The 23,954-nt window shown below is 26.8% G+C and overlaps 1 protein-coding gene across 1 annotated transcript in view; it reads left to right on the forward strand.

The window, feature by feature from the left end:
* LOC147806632 (transcription-associated protein 1-like) overlaps positions 1 to 23,954 on the forward strand; it is a 59,155-nt gene that overhangs the window by 20,240 nt on the left and 14,961 nt on the right. The window contains exons 9-17 of the mRNA XM_087169589.1: positions 280 to 376; positions 1,339 to 3,963; positions 6,275 to 6,479; positions 7,085 to 7,167; positions 8,244 to 8,473; positions 11,164 to 11,305; positions 17,239 to 17,389; positions 20,203 to 20,403; positions 22,479 to 22,569. Coding sequence (XP_087025715.1) covers positions 280 to 376; positions 1,339 to 1,503 — 262 coding nt within the window. The 3' untranslated portion in view covers positions 1,504 to 3,963; positions 6,275 to 6,479; positions 7,085 to 7,167; ... (3 more) ...; positions 20,203 to 20,403; positions 22,479 to 22,569. The remainder of the gene's footprint in view (positions 1 to 279; positions 377 to 1,338; positions 3,964 to 6,274; positions 6,480 to 7,084; positions 7,168 to 8,243; positions 8,474 to 11,163; positions 11,306 to 17,238; positions 17,390 to 20,202; positions 20,404 to 22,478; positions 22,570 to 23,954) is intronic.

Here is a 23,954-nt window from a genome sequence, read left to right on the forward strand (position 1 = left end):
TAACTACTTGTATGTAGGATATACCTTAAATGTCTTTCTTTTTGACTTATTTTATATTTCATACCAAATGATCAAGTCAGAGTGGTTTTATACAATAAAACTCTTCAGTATTGTTTTTTACTTATTCAATTGTATTCTGTGAAAGAATTTTATGTTCAATGACTCTGTGGGACAAAGTTAAACATTAAATTTTATATATTTAATTTGTTCTTTGGGAAAAAAGCAGACAAAATACAGAATGTTTACAGAAATTTTATTTTTTGTTTTGTTTTATTTTAGGAGCAATCCATCTCTGAACAAAAAAGTTTATGTTGACTTTATGCCTGCACAGATAAAAACATTAACTTTTCTGACTTACTTAGTTAAAATATATCAAGTGAGTGGGTTAATGACTAATATATTAAGAATCATTCTTTATTTTTTTTAATAAATATTTTTTATCCTGTATTTTTAAGGAAATCCCTTTGCTGCTTAGAAGTACTATAATGTGGTATAACAATGTTGAGCACTCTACTAACAAATTTTAAATAAAGAAAAATGTGACAAAATTTTGTAATGCTTTTGTTTAAAATAATGAAAAACATTGCTTTTTCTTGTTTGAATGATTAGAATTTTCTATATTCTCAAGTTTTGAATACATATAAATAATAAATTTTTATCTGTTCTCTATGAACAAAGTTATTGGTGTTGATTGCATTTTGTGTTGAAATTGAAGGGCAAAAGTTTAAAAAATTAGGAAAAAGGGAGTCTAAAGGAATCCAAAAGAAAACTGTTAATGTACTAAGAAAAATTGTAAAATGCCTATCATTCAATGTCATGGATCCTCTATCATTCAATAAGATAAATCTAACTTCAATTGATTTCAGAAGAACTCTTGATTTATTAAAATGAACTTTACAAAATAGAAAAGGATATTTAATGTTTTAGAAACTCTTACTATATGCTTTCAAATTATAGTGAATATTTAATTTGAAATTTCACTTATCAAATATAATATTTTAAAACCCTCCTAAGTTAAAAAATGTAGCTCATGTTAATGTCAAATGTGGGTTTTATTTTAATAAAACATACATGTAGTAATCAATTTAGTTTTTAATCAACTTAATTTAGTTTAAAATTCAACTTCGAAATGATTATTTCCTACATTTTGGTTTTTAAAATTTGCTGCTTTTTAAAATCGAGTGTTCTCAAAACGGATGTGATTTTAATAAGCAGCATGCACTGTATTTATGTTTATCTGAGTGATATTATCCTAAATTAGTTGCAAATTTAATTTTAATTCAAATTTTGATAATAATTTAATCCAGCTGTGATTTTAATTTGATTATTTCTTTGTAGTATGTTGTGAATGAACATTCCTCACAGTTTGCTAAAGGAATGATAGGATTGTTGTATCTATGTCCTCAAGAAGTGGCCCACTTGTGCAAAGAATTGCTCGTAGCAGCCCGTCATATTTTAGCCACAGAGCTAAGAGATAATAAATGCTCTTTTTTTATTACTTAAATATGTCTTGTTTTTTTTTTCCTTTATTCTGAAACATGTTTTTTTTTCTCTTTATTTTTAAATAAATGACTCATTTTTTTAAAAAAATGTTTACTTTAGATACCATTTGGAAAATATTTCTGTTTAAAACGCTCTCTGTGTGTACAAGCTCTCCTTATTTTTGAGAAATTCTTTAATTTTTGTGCCATTTTTCAGAATTGTGCATATCTTACTAATTATATCTGAAAATTAATGACTCTTAGAAAAGGAAATTTGTAGAAGTGTTTGTAATAGCAGGATTTTTTAAAAAAAGAATAGCAAAATTATATTTTGAAACAGCCTTTCTCAGCCTAAAATAATTCATAATTTAAATACTATTTTTTTAAAAATAAACTATGTTATTATGTATATTTCATTTGCTAAGATGGAGTAAAATACTTTTCATAACAATGAACAAACAACTAAAAAAAGATTTTACTCAATGGCATAGTTGCTATTAATGTTTAAATTAAAAAATATAATGTAAAAAATGTTTCATTTTAAAAAATATCCTTGTATAGTTCTTACGATATTCCATATGTTCAATAATGTAAAAGTCTTACAAATTTTTCAACATTGATAACTATTTCTTTATATATTTATACAATGTGAATTTAGTTTTCCTCAAAGAAAGTCTTACATGTCTAATTAGAACAGTAAAAAAAAATTCATTTTCTAAGTGAGTCAAGTTAATAAACCTTAAATATCTTATAAAGAATACTAGATTAAATATGTATTATGTAATTAATAAAAAATTTAAAACTTTTTTGTTTCTTCTTTTTGCTTTTAGTTTATTTTGGTTTGTGGAAGTTGGAATTCAAATATTTAATTGTTAGTAGTTATAGATCAACTGCATTTACCAAAAAAAAGGGGAGGTGAATGCATTATTAACATTAATTTATTCTAGCTTTAATATTTAATTGGTTTTTAAACGTTTTCAAGGATGTTATTAGCCAACCAAAGGTTGAGCCTCTCGGATAAATATACAGAAATTTCCTTTCTTCCCACTTTTCTCTTGAATAACAGGGAGAAAACTGATTTTATGATGATTTTATTATTTGCAGCTTACAATTCAAAAACAGACTAATGCTCAAAGATGCTTTGAAAATCACTAGTGTTTAGAAACAAAGATTTTTCAACACTAACAACAAGATTTTGTATTTTGCTTGAAAATTAGGGGTCTTCATGAACTGCTAGTTGCTATTTAGAGCATCTCATTTCCTTGGAGCTGAGCTTACCAAACTCACAGATTTCTCCAATTCTTAAGTTTCACTTTAAACATAATTTCAACACAATTTACTATTGTTTTAAAGAAAATCATTCTCTAAAAGAGTTTACGATGACAATACTGAAAGAAAACACAAATAATTAAGATCAAAAGGATAAAACTTCTTTGAAAAAAACGCGCTAAGAAGCAGCAGAAATTTCAGAAAAAAGTATCAATCAGGCTTCGGTGGTCATATTTTTATTTTATTTCATTTGTTTCTCGTATTTACGATGACAAATGATATTTATTTTAGAATATTGAGTCTTGTTTATCATCCTGTTTTACTGTTGAAAATATACAGTTGTTACAGTTACTTCTTAGAGTTTTTGAAAAAGATAGCTTGCCTTAATTTAACGATTTCCCATTTGTTATCTGGAATTTTTTTTTTTAAATGTTTGGTTTATTGTTATAAAAATTTATATAAAACTTCAGTTTATTTTGAGAAAAACTTGAATTCAAACTAAATATTTTCATAAGTTTTTTGAAAGGCAAAAAAAAAACTTTTTGCTCTTTCCAAAAATCTAAACTCATTTCCTCTAGTTATTTTATCAAACACTTTTTAAATCATATATCTATTAACAGGTTTGTTTCTGCCATGTCAAGTACAGTATCTATATTTTAAATGGGATGGAGGGGAGTTACAAATTTTTTTTTTTAAATTTATTTTAACCATATTTTCAAGTAAAGTTAACAGTTTTCTATTTTCAGAATTTGTGCCATCCCTTGAAGAGCTTTTTGATGAAAATATATTAATTGGAACTGGATGGACATCTTATGAGTCATTAAGGTGATAGTTTTGATTCTTGTGGCATTAAATTGCATTCTTTACACCATTCCATTCTCTAACCATTCGGAAGAGTAGAATAAGAAAATTATATTGAAATTGAAAGTTTCTCGAATCTTAAAACCAATTTTTATGATTTTAATTGTGAAACTAGTAATATATTATATTAATACAATATGTTCACTTTTTCTTCCTTTTTGTAAGCCTAAGAAATTTTTAGGATTATTTATTAACATTTCTGTTTCACAAGAATTGCATCACTTAAAAAAATCATACCTTATGTCAAATTTAGATTTTTTACTAACAAGTAAATATCTTCTTTTTTTGTTGTTGTTATATCTCTGAAAGCGGGGGGCTGTGTGTTTGATTCTGGTGTCCATCCAAAAATCTAGTAAGTATAGATAGCAACTAATATGTTATGACTGAAGGTCCTTCTAATTTTGTAAAAATTTGGAAAAGGAGGTGCCAGCTCAATCACTGATTATCCTTCACTCTACAAAATTCTGTAAAACTTTTACCAAGGCTGTTACAAAGCATTAAAAAGGTCCAAGTTTTTTGGCTATTTTTAGATTTGTGGTTAAAATGGTAATTATGATAATTTCAAATTTGACCAGAAGGCCTTTTAGGCAAACGTGTTGAATCAATAAATTCAAATAATACGTGGTTCATAGCATTTCGTTTTCGTTCGTTCGATTTTCGTTTTTAAAAGCCCTTAAAGGTGCTTTTTTCATGAGGTGTTTTTAAAAAGTGCTTAATTTTCCCTTTTCGAAAATGATAGTTTTTTCTTTACCATGTCGATTTTCACCACATATTATGCAAAAAAGTGGTTTTCATATTGTTCTAACATTTTTAACAATTCATTTGACCGCAATCCATTTTGGCTTACATTCGATCCGTAGCGTTTAAAAGCGCCAATCGTTTTACATGTTCAATAAAATACTTTGGATTCCACAGGTGCGTCTACTGAGCTTGGTCAGGTGAGATTATAGCCCTCGCATGTGCAACGCTGCTGCTTTTTGCAAGATATTTTCAATTTAAGGCTTCAATTTTCACCCTCTGAAATCGAATCAATAAATATCTCGATATTTTTATGGTGGCTAATATAATCAGGAAAAGAGTTCTTTGTCTGAAACTAGTTATTTTATCATGATCATGTAAACTGTTTGAAAATTATTTTGCATTTTGTTAATGTATATAGTGCTAAAAAATATTTCTTGAGTGCTTAAAAAATATTTAAAAGGTGCTTATTTTTGGTTGAAAGATTAGGCTACGCACCCTGTATTATATAAGTCAATAAATTCAATTTTCCTTGTTGCCCAAAATCTATTAGATTATATAATATAGTTAGAAATTCAATAGCAAGAGGGTGATAATTAATTTTAATATAGGTTCCTAAGTTTCTAATTCTAACATATTGGTGTTTCGTTAAAAATTTAGATAAAATTAAGGTATAATCAGTTTATTTTTTATTTATTTTACTGCTGTTTGAAATGGATAAATCATAATATACAGAGATGCTAAAAATATCTACAATCTAACAGCATGAAAAAAATTACAAAAAAGTTTAATTAAAAAGATTATGTGTCTTTTTTATTCTGTTTTTGCTTTACTTAAAGTGCCAATATTTAATGAATTGTTTTATTGCTAAATGCTAATTTGTCAATTATGTTATTTTTAATTAAGTGTTCTATTATGTTTACTTGGCATCTAATTTTATAATCTTCTAAACCTCTGCTTCAAATGTTGTATTGCAAGTTATCTGAAATAATTTTCTTTGTACAAACTTTTTTATTTTCCTATCAAATTGTTTTAAACTGAATGAGATAATTCAGTGAGACATAAAAACATCATCTGTTTCTTGTGCTGAAAAACCTTAAGAGTTCACAGTTGTCCTAATATTCCAGATTGACGGGATGAAAAAAAATTTGTTCTTGATTTTAACTTTTTGATCTAATATTCACAATTTTTTTTGTGTATTTTCTGATCCTCCTATTTTCTACAAGCATGAACTTTAAAAGATTTGGTTTGTAGAATAAAAGGATTTTGGTTTTCAAATTTTTTATTTTATTTATTATTTTAATATAAATTGATAATGCTATTAAAATTTCAAAATTTAGTAGTTCCAACTCAGAGACTGTCTATCAACTACATATATTAAAGATATTTTATTGTGTAGTCTGTGGGCTAATAATAGCACTTAGATTTTAGTTGCTCTTTGAATTATCTAATTTTGTTTAAAATACTAATAAACTGCTTGGAAAGAGAAAAGGTTTATAGTATTGCAATTTCTGTATTGCAATGTAAGTGTTTTTCCTTTCTTTTTGCAAAATAGTGTATTTAGTATCTAAGTATCATAGTAATTTTGCCTATGCATTAATTGATTCTACTCTAACTTTATGTGAATTTTTCACAACCAACATTTAGTAACATTTAGTGAACTTTGTTTTAGTAGAGAAAAATACACCTTTTTACTTTGTCTTTTGTATTTTTCAAAATTAGTTTAACCTTGTATACTGTTCCAAAAAATATCTTGATTTTTTTTTTTTTAATTGTTTGAGTTTTTCTTTTTTTCATTATGAGGCTTGGAAAATATATTCTAAATTAAAATTTCTTGTCAAATGTATTATATTTCACAGCTCTTTAATTGCCTTTACTGACTGTGGTATTACTTATTTTAATGTTAGAATCTTGTACATTTTTAGGCCTTTTGCTTATAGTACTTTAGCTGATCTTGTGCATCATATCAGACAATATTTATAGTTGAAGGTTCTGGCTACGGCTGTAAATGTGTTCTCAAAAAAATTTCATGATGAATCTTTAGTAACTACAATTCAAACAATGTCTTGCATGCTTATTCTGAATTTAATTGAATGCATTAGAATATAATCTGATCAAGAAAATGTCAATGTAAGTTCTTTTTTTCTTATTAATTAAAATATAAATTTTAGGCCACTGATTAAATTTATTATAATGCAAGGCAATAATGCTTTTAAATTGTGAAGAATTTTTATTGTGTGAATAATAGTTGCATTTTAATAAAATCATGAGAGTTGCTTGTGCAGTTAAATTTATTTTGTTACACTTTTTATGTCTATAAAAATATGATGTCAATAACCATGAGAATCTGGCAGCATATCAAAGCCTTATACTTTCAACCATGAAATGCATTGTATTTTTCACATTATATTCTTCTAGCTATGAATTTCAACCATTTTTATACCTTAACTATTCTTAAAGTGTATTTCAGTTCAGATTATTTCATGGTATTATAACTAGTTTATAATTCATGGTATTATAACTAGTTTTGTTGTTCTGGCAATGAAAATTGTTCTTTGCTAACTATTAAGTCTATTGTAGAAATTTTCCATATTTTTTTTTTCTTTTGAAAATTAGTAATTTCCATAAGAATAATATTTGTAGCAACAGTAGCTCTGGTATAATATGTATGAAGCAGTAAAAAGTCATCTATGATGTTTATTATATTTTGAAAAAAATTTATGCTTTATTTATAGCCGTGAGTTGTTAATGAGGATGCTTGAAGTTTTAGTTTTAAAACTACTGCAAAGCTGCAACTGCCTGTTCCGCAGAAAAAAGTGTAAGCATACATTTACTTTCTGTTAAATTTATATAGTTGCTTATAGTGCTTGTATTCACAGTAAAACTTGAAAATGTAATAACTCCTTGAAGGAAATAATAATATCCACTATTTTTAACATCTTTTGACTAGTATTAATCATTTAGAGTAGGAAAAAAAACTTGAAGGATATTTTCAATTGTCTTAAAGAATACTAATTTTAATATTGTCTATATAATATATATTGTCAAATATATATTATATAAATATTGTCTTAAAGAATTTGTATCTGTTCAGTGCGGATAACTGCAAATGTATTTTAGAAATCATTCTTGTCACACATATTTATAATTGAAACACAAAGAATGAAACTTTTATTTTACTAAAAGGCATCCACTTTATTTTTTTATTTTTTAATGCAAATAAATATCTATCTATATCATTGCCAACAGACAAAGTGCAAACATAACAAGCAATTTCAATGTTAAACACCTACTCACCAAGCTTTTTTTTTTCGTTCTAGAAATGAATTTTATACATATCAATCTTTAAATTCTTGACAAATTTTTGAATTTATTTAGTAAGATTAAAAAAATAAGTGGTGTACAAATATCTATTTTCATTTATTATTTTTCCCCATAAAGAATTTTCATACATTACAATTACCTTAACCTTCGGTAAAATAATTTTTTTTAAAGTCACTATTAGTTAGTTAAAACTAAAGATTCTCAAAAACTGTTCCTTTTACTCCTCTCTCATCAAGTTTTGTGATTGGGAAAACTATCTCTGTTAGTACATATCTGTACTGTTTTTACTTAAAAACTCTCCTAGGGTATTTTGCATATTTTCAAAGCACAAATATGCTGTGCTATAATAAAATGGTCTAGACTTAAAATTCTAACTCTGATGAATTAGATATTTAGTAAATACTTGTCCTATATTGTGTCATAGGATTTTAAACTCATTTACTACTTGTTTAAAGTTACATTTATTAAAATAAAAATATTCTAAAAACATTGAACAATTTTTGAAGTTAATACCTGAAATTTTTGAAAACATTAAAATGTTTAATTTTGTTATATTCTTCTTAATTTTAGTTCTCAACCTTTAAAACCTCAAACCTTGGCTATTCCTGCCTCACACTCTACCATAGTTGCCTCTTCAAGTTCTTCCCTTTCAAATGTAACACCTTACGTATCTACAGCTCAGCATATCACCACACTACATGTTAATCCACTTAGTTTTGCTCCTGGAGTCCTCCTCGGTGGAGTTAAAGTAAAGACTGAAGTTCCATTCAGGTGGTCTATTAGACCGATGAGATGAAAAAGTAAGATTTGAGAAAGCAGTCGTGTTTACGCATTTTAAGGTTTTTATCATTACTGTTACATTTACTTTTTTAAAAAAAAAAAATCAGAATTGCATTTTCATATAATTAATACAGTTGAACCCTGCTACGAGAACAATTGACTTGATATTTGCGACTGCGACATTGTTTTCCTCACGCTGTTGCTACACAGCCTTGATCACACAGAACAGCACCCACACACACTCGACTGCTAATTTCAAGGCGAGAGCGACCGCTCTAACAACCGTGATTTTAATACAACTCTCCTGAAGTCTGGCAAAACAGCAAGGAATCAACTATTGGTATTGGTTCATTGAATTCTATCACAGATAAAATTCTGGTGAGGAGTATTCTAGCATAGCTACCACTACAATCATTCACTAATCTATATGACATGCTAACTCAATTCCATCTAGAGGTACCTTTAGATAGATGACAGTTGACATGGTCGGTAGCTTATCCCCTCACTGGATTGAGTTTTAAATGAATTATAATACAAAAATGATAACAGCCATCAATGAACTCAAGGTCAGTCTTCTAGTGTTAAAGGTCTTTGTCAGACAGAAAAAGGATTTCATGTAAACATCAGAGAATTATATAAATGTAATTTCTGAATTTATTTTAAATATTGAATCAATATTTTGGAATATCTTTTTTATTATTCATTGAAAAAATAATTATGATCAAATTAGTTAAGGTGAAGGTAATTAAGGTTCCGTTGAATATAATTACCTTCAGTAGCAAGTCAGTTTTTGCTACAATTAAATAAAATTAACCAAAAATTATGCCAAAATATTTTTTAGTTATTTAATAAATGGGGAAATTGTGTTCAAAATAATTATCCTTTATTTAACGATAAAGGAAGTACTCTTTTCCTATGTGAAAATGACCCAAATAAGGTACTGCCTGCAATGTTATTCATTCCTATTTATCTCTTAGATAGTAAAAATAAACAGAATTTAAAATGTGGTGATACTAATAACTATAAATTTTTCTAATAACAATAAATTTTTCTAAATATTAGCTTAGTCCACTTGTTTCCCTATCTGTTTTTGGTACAGTTCTTAAAGTGTATCAGAAACTCAGAGATAGTTTTTTTTTTTTTTAAATTAAATAGATATAAATTATTTTTAAGTATCACATTTTAAGGTATATAGACATATATACCTTTAAAGGTGTTTGGCATATAGCCTTTTCATGTTTTTTAGTTTCACTTAAATTTTTTTTCTTGTGTCCAGAAGTTATTAAGCTGTTAAATTTATTTATTAATTGATATTCAGAGAATATTTTAGTAAAGTAAATACAAGTGTAACTTTTCTTGGATGCCTTCTTTTTAAAGCTTTTTAAAGTTGAGCATAATTTTAGATTAAGATATTTAACATTTTGCATTACATCACAAATTTTTATGAATTATTTGACTTTTTGAAACAAGTGTTGATGAATTATTTGATAAGTGTTGATGAATTTTTTTCTTAATTTTCCTATTAATTTTATTATCAATACATAAAATGTATATTAAACTTTCAAATTGCATGGCAGTTTCAAAAGCAGTAATTTATTTATATCTTAATTTATTGTCATAGTTAAACTTTCTATTTTATATATATTTTCCAAAAAATATTTTTTGGGGAAATTTTAAGTTAGCTTATATTCTGTGTGATGTGAATTTAAAATCAGAAATAGTGCTTAAAAATAGATTTTTTTTTTTTTAAGTTAAATATTTTTTTCAGGTGATTTTTATGGCTTTTTTTTTTAATTTTATGATTCTGTTTATCATGAAATGCATGTTATGTTACAGAATTGTTTCTTAATTTCTTATAATTTTTTTTTTAAATTTCAAGTTGATTTTCAATATTTAAGAAACAAAATTATTCTCATTGATGAATATAAACCTTTACATGTAATTTTCTTCATATTTTTAGGCTATATTTGACTTATTTTAATGCTTTAAAAAATAATATTAATTTTAATACTAAAGGGATATTTCAAACTGTTTTACATATTCCTCAATGTACATGCTTTATTGGAATTGCATTAAAGATCAAAACTATTTAAACAAATTATTTTAAAAAAGTAGTTTTTTAATTTTTGTTAATTACACTGAAAAAAATATGGTCAGAATCATCCCTTTTTCTATATTAATACCATTAAAATTGCATGTCTCTGTGATTATATCAAAATATCACTTTGATTAGTTTTTTCCCCTTTATCTTTGCTGTTCGCTGTTGTAACTCATAAAAAATGCAGCATATAACTAGTGGCATACTTTCTTAATCTTTTTGCAACTTTTTTTGTGCTATGTTGCAATGCTTCTGCAGTCACTATAGGGTGTAAGTATAAAATTTGATAGTAAGATATTCTTCTGGTAAAAATTATATAGTTTTCAAAATTATAAAAGAGTTTCTAAGGTTACATTCTTCTCAAAGAAAAAGTGAATGTTGTTCTTATTTCTACTATCATGCTATTCTCATAAAATTTGAGTTATTTCTTCTTTTAACATTATAGAAATTTAAAAAAAAAAAATTGCATTATTTTTTGTGTTTTATGCTATTTTTTTACAAATTAAATACTATTTTTACCTGAATATTTGACTTTGCTATTACTATTTTTTTAATATGTGTTCCCTATCAAATTATACATTTAATTTTGTTCCTTTATTTAAATTGTTTCAGATTCAAACACTAATCCAAGTAAGCAGTACCAACATAAAGAAACTCTAGTTTTTATTAGATTGATGTATGCTCTACAATCTTTGGATATTTATGCATTAACAGTCCCTACTCCTGGACAAGTTGTTCAGCAGCGACCAATGACGTAAGCATTGTGTCAATTTGAATGCTTCTCTTATTTTAAATTAATTTTTTCCCATAAAATTTAGACCATCAATAGCTCTGCTCATAGAATAAGCTCATTCTTACTTATAATCTTATCTTATTACTTATGTGCTTTTATTTATTTTTATTTTATTATTATTGTATTATTGTTATTATTATTATATTTTTTTGGTACTTTTTCATTTCACCGGCTCAAGTAAATATGATTATTTTTTTTATTTGTTTATTTATTTATTTGATTTTTTTTTTTAATAGCTGTAAAATAAAAAGAAGAGAAAATTGTTTTAAAAAAACAGTGAAAGAAAAAGTATATATATATATAGCATAATAAATAAAAACAAAAAAAAACACAATGAATACAGTGAAACCTCGATTTTACGTCCCCCGAATTTACGTTTTTCCCGCATTTTACGTTTTTTTCATCAGGACCCAGTTTTTCCGTATACCTCCAATGTTAATTTTACCCGGATTGTGAGTTTTTAATTTACGGAATTTCCCGCATTTTACGTTTTTTGTAGAAAGAAAAAAAATAAAAAAACGTTTTAATAAGCAATATTTAAGGTTTTTTACCGAAAGCAACTTGTCCGGAAAGCTGTAGCTGAACTAGAGAACGGAAACCTAAATGATGCCTGCAAACTAAAGTTAAGTGTTCTGGAGGCTATGCATTTTATTTCTGCTGCTTGGAGAAGCGTTACATAAAAGTGCATTTCCCACTGTTTTGAAGAAAGTGGAATCGTAGCTTCTAATGAACCGTTCGCAGATGCAGGATTAGCTAGACTAGACCCGGAGAATGACAATGAAACAGTTAGCTATGACTTCGACGAGTACATCCGAGAAAACTTAGCAACATGCGAAGCTGAGAGAACCACTGCTCCATCCGTGGACGATGTTATGGACTTTTCATCCGCCGATGAAGATGAAGGAACAGAAGCACAGCCCGTTCCTTCTTTCAACAGAGCATTGAGAAGTTCGCTAATAGTGAAAGACTATTTTCTATCATACAAAGACCAGGAAAAAAATTTGCAAAAGATTTCAGTCCTGGAAGATTAGGCATTTACTTTGAACTCAATGTCTAAAAAACAATCTACTATTACGCACTATTTTGCACCTAAATTACATGATTCTTAACAAAAATTGTAAAAGTGATCTTGAACTGGTATGTTTTTTTCTTTAAATACTAATATTCTTTTCGTAAAATATAGATTTTAATAGTACCTTTTGAAAGAGTCATCTTTACTACCTTTCGTTTGTTTTATTTTCCCATTATTATTATATGATTTTTTGCTATCTAAGTATTTCCCGTATTTTACGTTTTCCCGGATTTTACGTTTTTTTTACCCAGTCCCCTGAGAAACGTAAAATCGGGGTTTCACTGTATTAAGAAAAACAATAAGTTTCATTTATTGTGCATAAGCTGCGAGTAAATAGAACTTATAAAATAAGTTCAAAATGTAGAGAAAAGAAGGGAAAAATTACAGAACAATGAAAAAAGGGAAAAAAAAAGAAAAATAATAATAAAAATAAAAATAACAAAACCTGGGGGGAGAAAAGAACAAAATATTTTTAAAAAATCCGGAAAATAAAAGATTACTATTAATATATTCTATTACTATTAATAATGTCTTCATCTTTACAGTTGTCACCCCAAAACACATATTGAGGGCACTGGCTTTATCGTAAGCAAAATAATACGGCACTTGATTTTGGATTTTGCGGCAATCTCTCTGAGACTGTGTAAGCTCAGAATTAAGGGAAAGTTCTTTAATTTCAGTATTGTCTGTTCTTATGCACTAACTGAAGATAAAACAGAGGAAGAAAAGGAAATATTCTATGAAAATTTAGACAAAATTTACTACAGTTGTCCAAAATATGATGTAAAAATTATTTTGGGAGATCTAAACGCTAAAGTAGGTAGAGAAAGGGAATTTAAGTTTGTAACTGGTGGATTTAGCCTACATGATACAACCAATGATAATGGACACAAATTAATTGATTTTGCTGCTTCACATAATATGATTATAGAAAGTACATCCTTTCAGCATAAAAATATTCATAAAGCTACCTGGCATGCCCCATGTGGCACTTATGCTAATCATGTACTAATTAATCATGTAACATATTAATCATGTACTAATTGTCGCAAGGCATTACTCAGACTTGATGGACGTGAGAACTTATCGTGGGGCTAATGTGGATTCAGATCATTTCTTGGTTATTGCCGAAGTTAGATCAAGATTATCAAATGCAAAAAAGTTTAAGGGAGAGAATATGACTGTGATAAACTTAGAAATGAAAGGATAACACTTGAATATTGCGAAAAAGTAAAGAAACAGTTGAATTTAAAGAATTGTGGCGGTACTGTGGAAAATAAATGGAAAAGTATAAAAGATAGTATCTGTAAGGCTCCCAATACTCTGATTGGTAAAGTAACTAAGAAACAGGTTAAGGATTGGTATGATATTGATTGTGCCATTGCTAATGATAAAAAGAATGTTGTATATAAACATATGATACAAACACACACAAGAAATAGTGCAGAGGAGTACCATAGATGCAGAAAAGAGGTGAAGAAACTCTTTAGGCAGAAGAAAAGGGTCTTTGATGAACAATTGTTGAAAGATGTTGAACATCTGAAATCCATTAATGAATGCAGAGCATTCTATCGGAAAATTAACCGCAGTCGATTGGACTTTAAACAGACCTCTAGTCTATACAAAAACAAATTTGGTGAAATTATTACTGATAAACAAGACATTTTAAAACGATGGCATTAACATTTTAAAGAAGTTCTAAATGAAAATTATGAGGATGTTGAAATAATTGCACCTGAATTCCCAAATGACATAGAAGTTGAGGCTCCAACAATTAAGAAGATCAGGGCTGCAATTAAAAACTTAAAGAATAAGAAAGCTGAGGGACATGATCTTATTTCAGCTGAACTACTAAAAAATTTTGAACATACATTATTGATTAATTTATTTGAACTTATTACTGGCATCTGGCTCTCTGAGATTATGCCAACTAATTGGAATATCAGCATTTTGTGCCCAATTCACAAGAAAAGAAATCCTATGACCTGTGCCAACTATCGTGGCATTAGTCTTCTTTGTATAACTTATAAAATTCTATCTAGAATCTTATATCTTAGGCTGTTACCATTTATTGACTCACAAATATGAAAATATCAATGTGTATTCCGTGCTGGAAAATCAACTAAAGATCAGATATTTTGTCTCCGTCAGATTTTAAAGAAATCAATGGAATTTAACATTGAAACACCTTTTATTGATTTCAAGGCTGCTTTTGATAGTATCAATAGAAACTATCTTTTTGAAACAATGAATACTTTTAAAATACCTTCAAAACTCATTAAATTGATGAGACTTACATTGAAAGATACAAAGTGTAAGATTAAGTTTCTGGGGTCTCAGTCAGAAAATCGTGACACGTTTACAGGGAGATCTATCTTTTTTTTATTGTTGCGCTTGACAGAGTAGTTCGTGATTCAAACATCAATACCAGTGGTCACATTTTTACTAGATCAGTACAACTACTTGCATATGCTGATGATGTCGATATAATTGCTCGTTCCCTTCCTGCCCTGAAATAAGATATGAGTTTATGTATAGTTTTCTATGAATATTAGTATAGTTTATACCATTAATATTAGTATAGTTTATACCATTGTTACATTACTTTTTAACTTGAGCATGAATTATCATAATGTTATTTTTACTTTGACTTCTGTGCAGCATACTCACATCAAGCTTACATGTTTTTAAATTGTACTTTCAACCTAGTTTTTCAAATTTTTCATTCTAAAACAATGATTACAAGAACAGCCAAATATTTCTCTTTTTCATATCTATGTATTGCCTTGAGTTAAATAAACTTGAAAACAAAAGAAATTGTGAATATTTTTTTAATATAATGCTTTTACTTTTTTAAGTTAAAAATAAACTGTTTAATCAGGGTTCGCACGGTACTTGAAGAACCTTGAAAGTCCTTGAATTTGGTTGAAAAAAAATCAGCGTCCCAGAAAGTCCTTGAATTCTGCCATAGGGTACTTGAAAAGTACTTGATTTTTTAGAAATTAAAATACTACTAATTTTTCTTACAAAAAAGTAATGAAAAAAAAATATAAATTCAAAGGAAAATTATAGAAATTCTAATCATGCAATTTTTAATGCTTGAAGTGAAAAGAGGTTAAAGAAGATGCAAAATTGTTCTCTCCTAGATTTTTCAGACCAGATTGTTGTTCATATCTCTGATGTTTTAAAAGCTGAAATTTCTAGCAAATTTTAGGTTTTTTAGTCATAGTTTTCGAATGATATATAATGTTTAATTGATTTAGAAACATGTTTAATGTGTGTTGATTTCATTATTACGACAGGTTAATATTGTTGTCCTATTTGTTCTTTTAATTTATGTAAGAAGGATAATTAATTTTGTATCATTTACAATCAAATTTTTACATTCAGTTTTTACTGCTAATAAATAAAGTTTAGTCCTACAGGTTTCATTGATTATGAATAAACATCGTGATTCACATTAAACTGATTCTTGATTTATGGATCAGAAATTTACATAAAATGTTCTACGAATTGTGATTTAGATGAAAGTGATTGATGAATCACATATCGAATATTACTTTAAAGTGATTTGCAAATTACTCATCAGGATTTGTATTAAGGTATTTTATAAATCACATCATGATTCACATTAAAGTTATTTATCAATCATGCCTCACGATTCTTATTCTAGTAGTTTACAAATCACGCATTGCGATTCACAAAAGAGAGATTTAAGAATTACCACCCACAATTCTCATCAAAATGATTTTAGAATCACACATATCTGTCCTATATTAAGCACCTTTCGAATCACAAATTGCAATTTGTGAAAATTAGGCATATTCACAAAATTTACATTTTATGAATATATATTTTAAAGAAAATAAAGCTTGGTAAGTCTTAGTTATCTGTAAAATATTGTTCTACAATAGATTTTATTATGTTCAAAATACATTACTGATTACTTAAGTAAGGACATAGAAAATTTGATATTAAAATTGAAACAGATATGTTAAATAGATATATTTTGATAATTTATCTAATTATATACATTTCCTGTAACCTAAAATTTGATCTAACATATTAAAAAAAAGTATTTATATTTTAAAAACCGTGCAATTACACAAACTTTATCAATTATTTACTATGCTTGTTTAATGTAATATGCATTACTCATTCATTCAGTTTCATTAATTCTAATTCATTTGTCATGAAAAGTTTCACTGATGCTAGTTTTAAATGTTGGCTAGTATCCTGTGTCAATTGGAGTTTTTTTTTTTTTTTGGTCAATTGGAATTTTTTAAAGTAATTTGAAACAGCAATGTAGCCATTTGTATTATTAGCTGATAAATTTAATAAAGAATTTTTTGTTGTTGTCAAATAAGCATTATGATTTAAAAATATACAATTTCTGCTTCTACGTAATTGTAAAATCTGGTTGACATGTACTTTAGCGTATAACAATAATATCGAATAAGTCCTTGAAAAATTTGATTTTAGGTCCTTGAAAGTCATTGAAAAGTCCTTGAATTTTTTTTAAAAGATTGAGTGGGAACCCTGTCAAGTATCAATCCGAGGCTTTTCAAAATATAAGACTTTGCATTAGCTAAAAAAAATGACAACTGCTTTAATCAGTGGATATCATGACACAACAATATTTCCTATTTTTCATTGATAGGTTGAAAAAGTTAACCAATATGTCACAAATACTTCATGTTATATGCTATTTTTTTAGTTCTCATGAAAATCCTTTTTTTTTTCCTTACTTATTTACAAACAATTTAAAGAAAAACGAAATGATATTACTTCATTAACTTTTTCTACATTTTTATTTGTTTAGAAATTATTTACAAACGATGCTCACTACTTACTGTTAAAATTTTCCTGCTGATGATGCAGACATGGTTGCAGCTCAAAACAAAGCTATAATTGAAGTTGTTCAAGAACTTGTACGACAGCCGACTCACCAAATACATGTGTTAAAGATCAGAGTAAGTATTTTTAATTTCTTTTTCAATAACTTTAATAACAAACAGATTTATTTCTTTAGTTTAATTATGTAAAAAATTAAATATTATGAACAAATATATAAATTAACGTGAATGATTTCCTTATAAATTTATATGGTATAATACTATTTATAAAAAAAGAATAATTTTTTATCACTCAAAGAACAAGTTGAAAAAATTCAAAACTTCAAAGAAATTTGTCATCAGGGTTGTTAGGAGACAGACAACCCTGAATACAGAAACTTAATTTTTTAATTTAACCAAGCTTAAGTGAGTACAGAAAATTACAACTTAAATTTTAGGGACCATAATTGTTTTTCCCTAAAATGTTCATAATACCGGAAATTTTTAACATTAAAAACATAAATCAGGTTGCGTAGCGTTTTTAAAAAGTGCTTTTTTTTTTCGTTTTTTAAAAGTCATTAAAGGTGCTTTTTTCTTTGGGTGTTTTTAAAAAGTGCTTGATTTTCCCTTTTTCAAAATGAGTTTTTTCCTTTACTATGTTAGTTTTCGCTTCAAATTATGCATAAAAGACACAGTACACATTGTTCTATTCAACGTTTTCATAAATAATTCAACCCCAACCTATTTCGGCATATTGTCAGTACGTAGCGTATGAAAACGCCATTCGTTTTGCATGATTGAAAATTTCATGATTTTTGACAATTGTCAAAAACAATGCCAAAAGTTTTTTTTTTAACAAGATAAAACTGTCAATTGTCAAAAATTTTCCAACCCAACTATGGTATTTTTTTAAAGTGCTTAAAAATATTTTTTGAGTACTTGAAAAGTGCTTATTTTTTCTTGAATAATTTGGCTGCGCACCCTGTAAATAAATTTAGTTTATCATAAAATAGTTTAGTTTATCTTTACACAGTGTTAAGCAAAATTCTTTGAAAATTGGAAGATAATAATTTAAAATTTCAAAAAGCTTAAAAATATTACAGCAAAAATAGCAATGTGTTGCATTAAACTGCAATTGTGATTTCATAAGTTATTTTTAAAAAATTTTTGAACTGCATTGTTCAAATTTCAAAAAGTAATGCTAAATGTTTATCCCTTTGCCTCCATTTTTAATAAAATTCTTCCTAAGGTTCATGGATGAAAATGCATGATTATTCGTAAAAGATAAGATTTTGCAGTCATATATTATCTCTAATTTTCTGGATGTTTGGCATTATATTTTTGGGACTCAGACAATAATTTGGTAAGGATATAATTATTGTAAATATTATGTAAATATATTTTTTATTTGTGGCAAGTCGTAAAAAGTTTTTTCAGACAGGAAAGAGCTAGCTTGTGAGTGGTAATTTCCCTTTACCTGGTTTAATTGAGGAAAATCCTTTTATGTATGATTTTTTATTAGAAAATATAATCTTAGTATTTATTATGTTTAGAGGCTTTATCAAGAATACGGGAAATTTTAATTTCTGAACATAGAGAAGCTGTTTGATGCTGTTATTAATTGGTAACTTGTAGCTCAATTATTTCAAGTTTTAATTTTTGTCAAGTCTTAAAAAAAATATTTTCAGACTGGCATGTGAGTGGTAATTATCTCATACCTGGTTTAATTACAGAACAATTACTATTGCCTCACAAGCTGTAGATAATTGTTGTAGTCATTGCTTTTCAATTTCCGTTGAATATCCAATTATAAGCGAATTTCATTGAAATCTGTATTCACACTTGAAATACAGATGTCATGGAACATATTCATAACTTTTAAACTTGTCTTATTTACTGAAAAAAATTGACTTTAATCTTGGAATTTGATACTACTCATTCTTAGCTTAGCTGGATGATCACGCAACTGATCAAATTCTGCATGTGGCAATTATTTTGAAGTTGATGTAAGTAAACAATTTAATTGTTTACTTACAATTAAACAATTTAATTGTTAGTTGATTTTTAACTGTTAACAAACTTAGTAAAAAGTATACTTAAACCTTACAATTCCAGTTGGGATAGGTGATGTTGCTTCGATAATAATTATAGACGATATATGTTGAAAATAAAGTAAATCATAAGCGATTAAAAACAGAAACAGGATGACTGTACGAAACTTTTATTTCGTAAAATAATAATGCAGAGTTCTTGTTGCCTAGTTTACATTTGACATTTTAGGAAAAAATAATGTATTTTGAATAATGATATAAATAAGAATAAGCCATGGGAGATAAACTCACTATGACCTGTCTGATTAAATGCCAGTTAAGAAGTGCATATTTAATTGTTGGTTTGGAGTACAGAAGGAGATCCATTAATAATGGACAAAGCCAAAATTCAAGCCAATTGTACTAATCTCAAAATATCTAATGTTAACATTTAATTAAGCAGGCTGGAAATTTAATTCCAGGAAGTTTGTTAAAAATCAAAGTAAACCTATTAAATTGTTTTTTGTACACAGTTGGGACAAAATTGAATTATATTTATTTTAGTTGCATGAAATTAAAACGTTAACTATTGCATTTATGAAGAAAGAAAATCATAGAAATATGTAAGTTTTTTTCTTAATAAAATTAATTGATTTTTTTAATTGTGAAATACATTCTCGTTTTTTATTTTATTTTTGGGGACTATTGAAATAAAAAAAATAAAGTTTTACAATAGTTTGTGAAATTTTAACTGAGGACATTGAGAAACTGTGTGAGATTATTGATAGATTGTAACTTGTAATTTTTATTTCAAATATATTCTTAGCTTTTATTATCTGGGTAACATTGACGGTCTCTAAACTGTTTTGTTTAAATTTCTATACATATTTATGTGAGTTAATTCAGTTTGAATATTTGTAGGCATGGAAAGTAATTGCAGAAGTTAGAAATACAAGCATCACGAATATTATTTAACCTCATAAAGAACTGCTCATTGATTATGTTCCATTGCGAAAACACAACCTACGACAAAACTACTACGAAAACACAGCCTGTGCTATCTCCAATAGGATTGTTAGACGGGTATACTTTCCTCATCACTTTAGAACCTCGTCTTTTCTCGTATGTAAAAGAGACCTTTTAAAAGTTCTATTAATATTGCTTAATTATTTAAAACATATTAATATTGCTTAATATTATTTACAAACAATATTATAAGTAAAGAACTCAATATTACTAACTCAAATGGTTAAAAAAAAATTGCAAATTTATTACTGTCGAAATAAAACAAGTTACATATCAAATGAAAAGTAAATAAATTTAGATTAGAAAACATCAAAAAAAATAAATTATTCTAAATTGATCTTTGCAGTTCATTATTTCTTATTTCTCAAAACATAATCCTTGTCTCTGAATTAAAGGCATAATAACGATCTGTCATAAGATTAATTTGAGAAGATTGATATTTCATTTAAAACCCATCAGTGATCCTGTTAAATTTTTGGAAGCTATGGAAGCCCTTTTACTCTCTCTTAAACGAATTATTAACATTTCTCCATAATTTTGTCTTTCAGTGCATAGCTTATTATTTTACTTCAATTAGTATACATTGTGGGGATAGTAGTTAACCACAATATCAACCTTCATCTATGAAAAGGTACCCCTACATAGAATCGAGTTAACATGTCTTGTATACTAGTGAATTGGAATTACAGTCGAACCTGTTTATCTCGAATCTCACGGGAAAGGCAAAAAATTTGAGATTAAGAGGTTTCAAGTTATACAGGTACTCATGTACAACTCTTATGTACGAGATGAGACTCTTATGTACAACTCTGCTACATTTTGCAAAATATCATCAATTTCAGGCTTCATTTTCCACCCTCTCATTTTGAACCGAAAAATCTCTCAATCATTTTATAATGGCTAATTTAATCAAGAAAAGAGTTCTTTGTCATAAACTAGTTATTTTATCATAATCATGTAAAGTTTCTAAAAATTATTTTGTATTTTGTTAATGTATATAGTGCTGAAAAATATTTCTGAGTGCATAAAAAGTACTTGAAAGATACTTATTTTTTGTTGAAAGATTTGACTATGCTCCCTGATCAAATACTGATTGTATATTAGGGTGCACTGAGTTTTTATTTTCAAAACACTAAAGTGTTTTTTTTTTAAAAAAAAGAGTCTCAAGTGAAAAGAAAAACACTGATACGTAGCTGCCAACTCTACTGGATTTTTTCCAAGTTTCTCCTGGTCTACTGGTTTAATAAAAATTCTCCTAGTTTCTGTACATTTTAAAAAATTCCCTAAAATTGTGTAAGTTTCTTAAAAAAATCTCCATTGAAATAGATTAATGCTTCTTTAATTATTTAAACAAGTACATAATGCATAATGAAGTAGGCCTCATTTAGAGATATCAATTTAAAACTTTTTTTTTGTTCTAAAATCGTTCAGTTTATTTTTATTCAGGACTCCATTTTAAATTAATGAAAAAAAACTCTTTTAGCTATCTCTGATGAATTAAATGCCTTTTAGTATTCAAAGTTATGAGTGAACATAATGCATAGTATTTTAAGTATATTTAATGTCAATCATAACTGGAAAATATTAAATTTTTTCTATTTTTATTACTATAAAAATCCCTAAAATTCCTTATGTGTAAAATATTTAGTACATTATGCAACAGTTATTATGAAATTTATATTATTTCGTAAAATCTGCTGGATTTTTTCCTATCTGTGTTGGTTTCCTATCATCAGCTATGCTGATGGGTAAAAAACTAATATTTGATGATATCTTCAAATCACTTATGTCACTGAAAGTAAGTGCTTGAAAAATGAGAAATATACAAATTTCTTGCTATTTTATTTTTTAAAACTTACTGCCATGAAATAATCATTAAAAAAACAAATTTGTTAAAGCTTTGAGTCTCTCCTCTGGGAGTAAAATAGATATCTACAAATTTTAATTTTATGTAATTTTTTTTTCTTCTTACATAAAACTCTTTTTTGGAAATCAAGTGTCTTAAAAAATAAAGCTTTTTTTTTGTTGCTATTTAACATTTTGTACTCAACATTTATTTTAACATTTTTTGCTTAATAAAGTAATAAAAGTTTGAAAATTTAAAATAAGTATTGTGATTCTTCAGTTTTCTATTACATATTGCAATGTTTAACTTCATTGAATTATTTCAGGATATGAAATGATCCGTATGTGAGCATCTTTAGAAGGTTTTCTTTATCTCTATGAACTGAACATTGAAATGCTTGTGTTTTAATAAAACAGGTGGGAAATATTTGCTTCTTAAAATGAATAATAATAAATATGAATTGTGTATCTTCAGAATTCGGAATTTTTTGGCTGGTAAAATTTGACATTAAAAACTGTGGTTGGTTAGATTTAGAATCATAAAAACTATCTCAAACTTTTTTTGTTCCATAGTTAGACTTTGTAAAAGTTAAGCATTACATAATTATTGAGTAGCAATAAACTGCTACTCAAAATTAACTGTATTATTTAAATTACAGTGAACTCTTGCTACTACGATATCCCATACAACAATAATTCCCTTATTACGATAATATTTCATAGTTCCGACAAACTTGCATGCGAATGAATGTCATGCTGCTCTCATTACTACGATATTCTCTGAAGCAATAAAACCCCTGTAAAACTATTTTTTTTCCAAATTTCAACCTTATTTTCTCTATTTATTATCGGTTTTCAAATAATGTAAAAAAATCTTATTTTATCATCTTTTGCTAATTTTTTTCCATCTTTTCTGATAAGAGTTTTGGGTATTCATACTTAAATTATTTGATAATGAAAATTATTATGCTATTTGTAATTGTGAATTCAATATATGATTTTAGTAGTAACTATGTTTAATATGTGATTAGTTCATTTAATGGTATTGATAAATTGGTTATGTTCTTTTAAGTAATATAAAATACAATTTTACATAAAATATTGCAAACATAACTTAGATTTTTTTATATAAAATATATTAAAAATATCACTTATTTTAATTTTTTAAGAAATTCATAATTTTTTTTTCTTCACTTATTTGAGAATGACATTAAAAAGCTCTAAAATTAATATTATTATTTAAACTAGATTGCTATTTTAAACTGTTTAGATATTTGATATTTCTTTTTGAAAAGGGGTTTATTCCATTTGGGTTGAAAATTTAAGAAATTTGAAATTTAAATTTAATTGGTAAAAACAGGGTATTCGCGCACCTGGAAAGTCATGAAAAATCATGGAAAGTCATGAATTTTAGTATTGAACAAAATTTGTCATGATTTTTACTGTTTTTTAAAGAAAATCATAGAAAGCCATGGATTTAGGTCTCCGAAAAATCTAATTTTTAAAATGGAATCCCCCTCCCCAATTTCATCCTGTTCCAAATATCTGAATTTATAACAAAATCACCACTCAGTCATATTTTATTCGAATATAAAATGATTTTATCATGTTCTTTACAAATTTTGGTGTTCTTTCAAAAAATGAAAGAAAAAACATTTCTAGAGCGAATTATCTTTTTAGCTTCTGTGATTTAAGAATTTTTATTATTATTTTTTTTAATTTTATCAATTTAAAATTCTAGCTTAAGCAAACCAGTCATTGGCAAATTTTTTTTATTCCGAAATGAGAACAAAAAAATCAGG

The sequence above is a fragment of the Parasteatoda tepidariorum genome, chromosome 8 (assembly GCF_982258835.1).
Source record: "Parasteatoda tepidariorum strain Cologne lab strain chromosome 8, Ptep-v5.0, whole genome shotgun sequence".
Classification (NCBI taxonomy): Eukaryota; Metazoa; Arthropoda; class Arachnida; order Araneae; family Theridiidae; genus Parasteatoda; species Parasteatoda tepidariorum.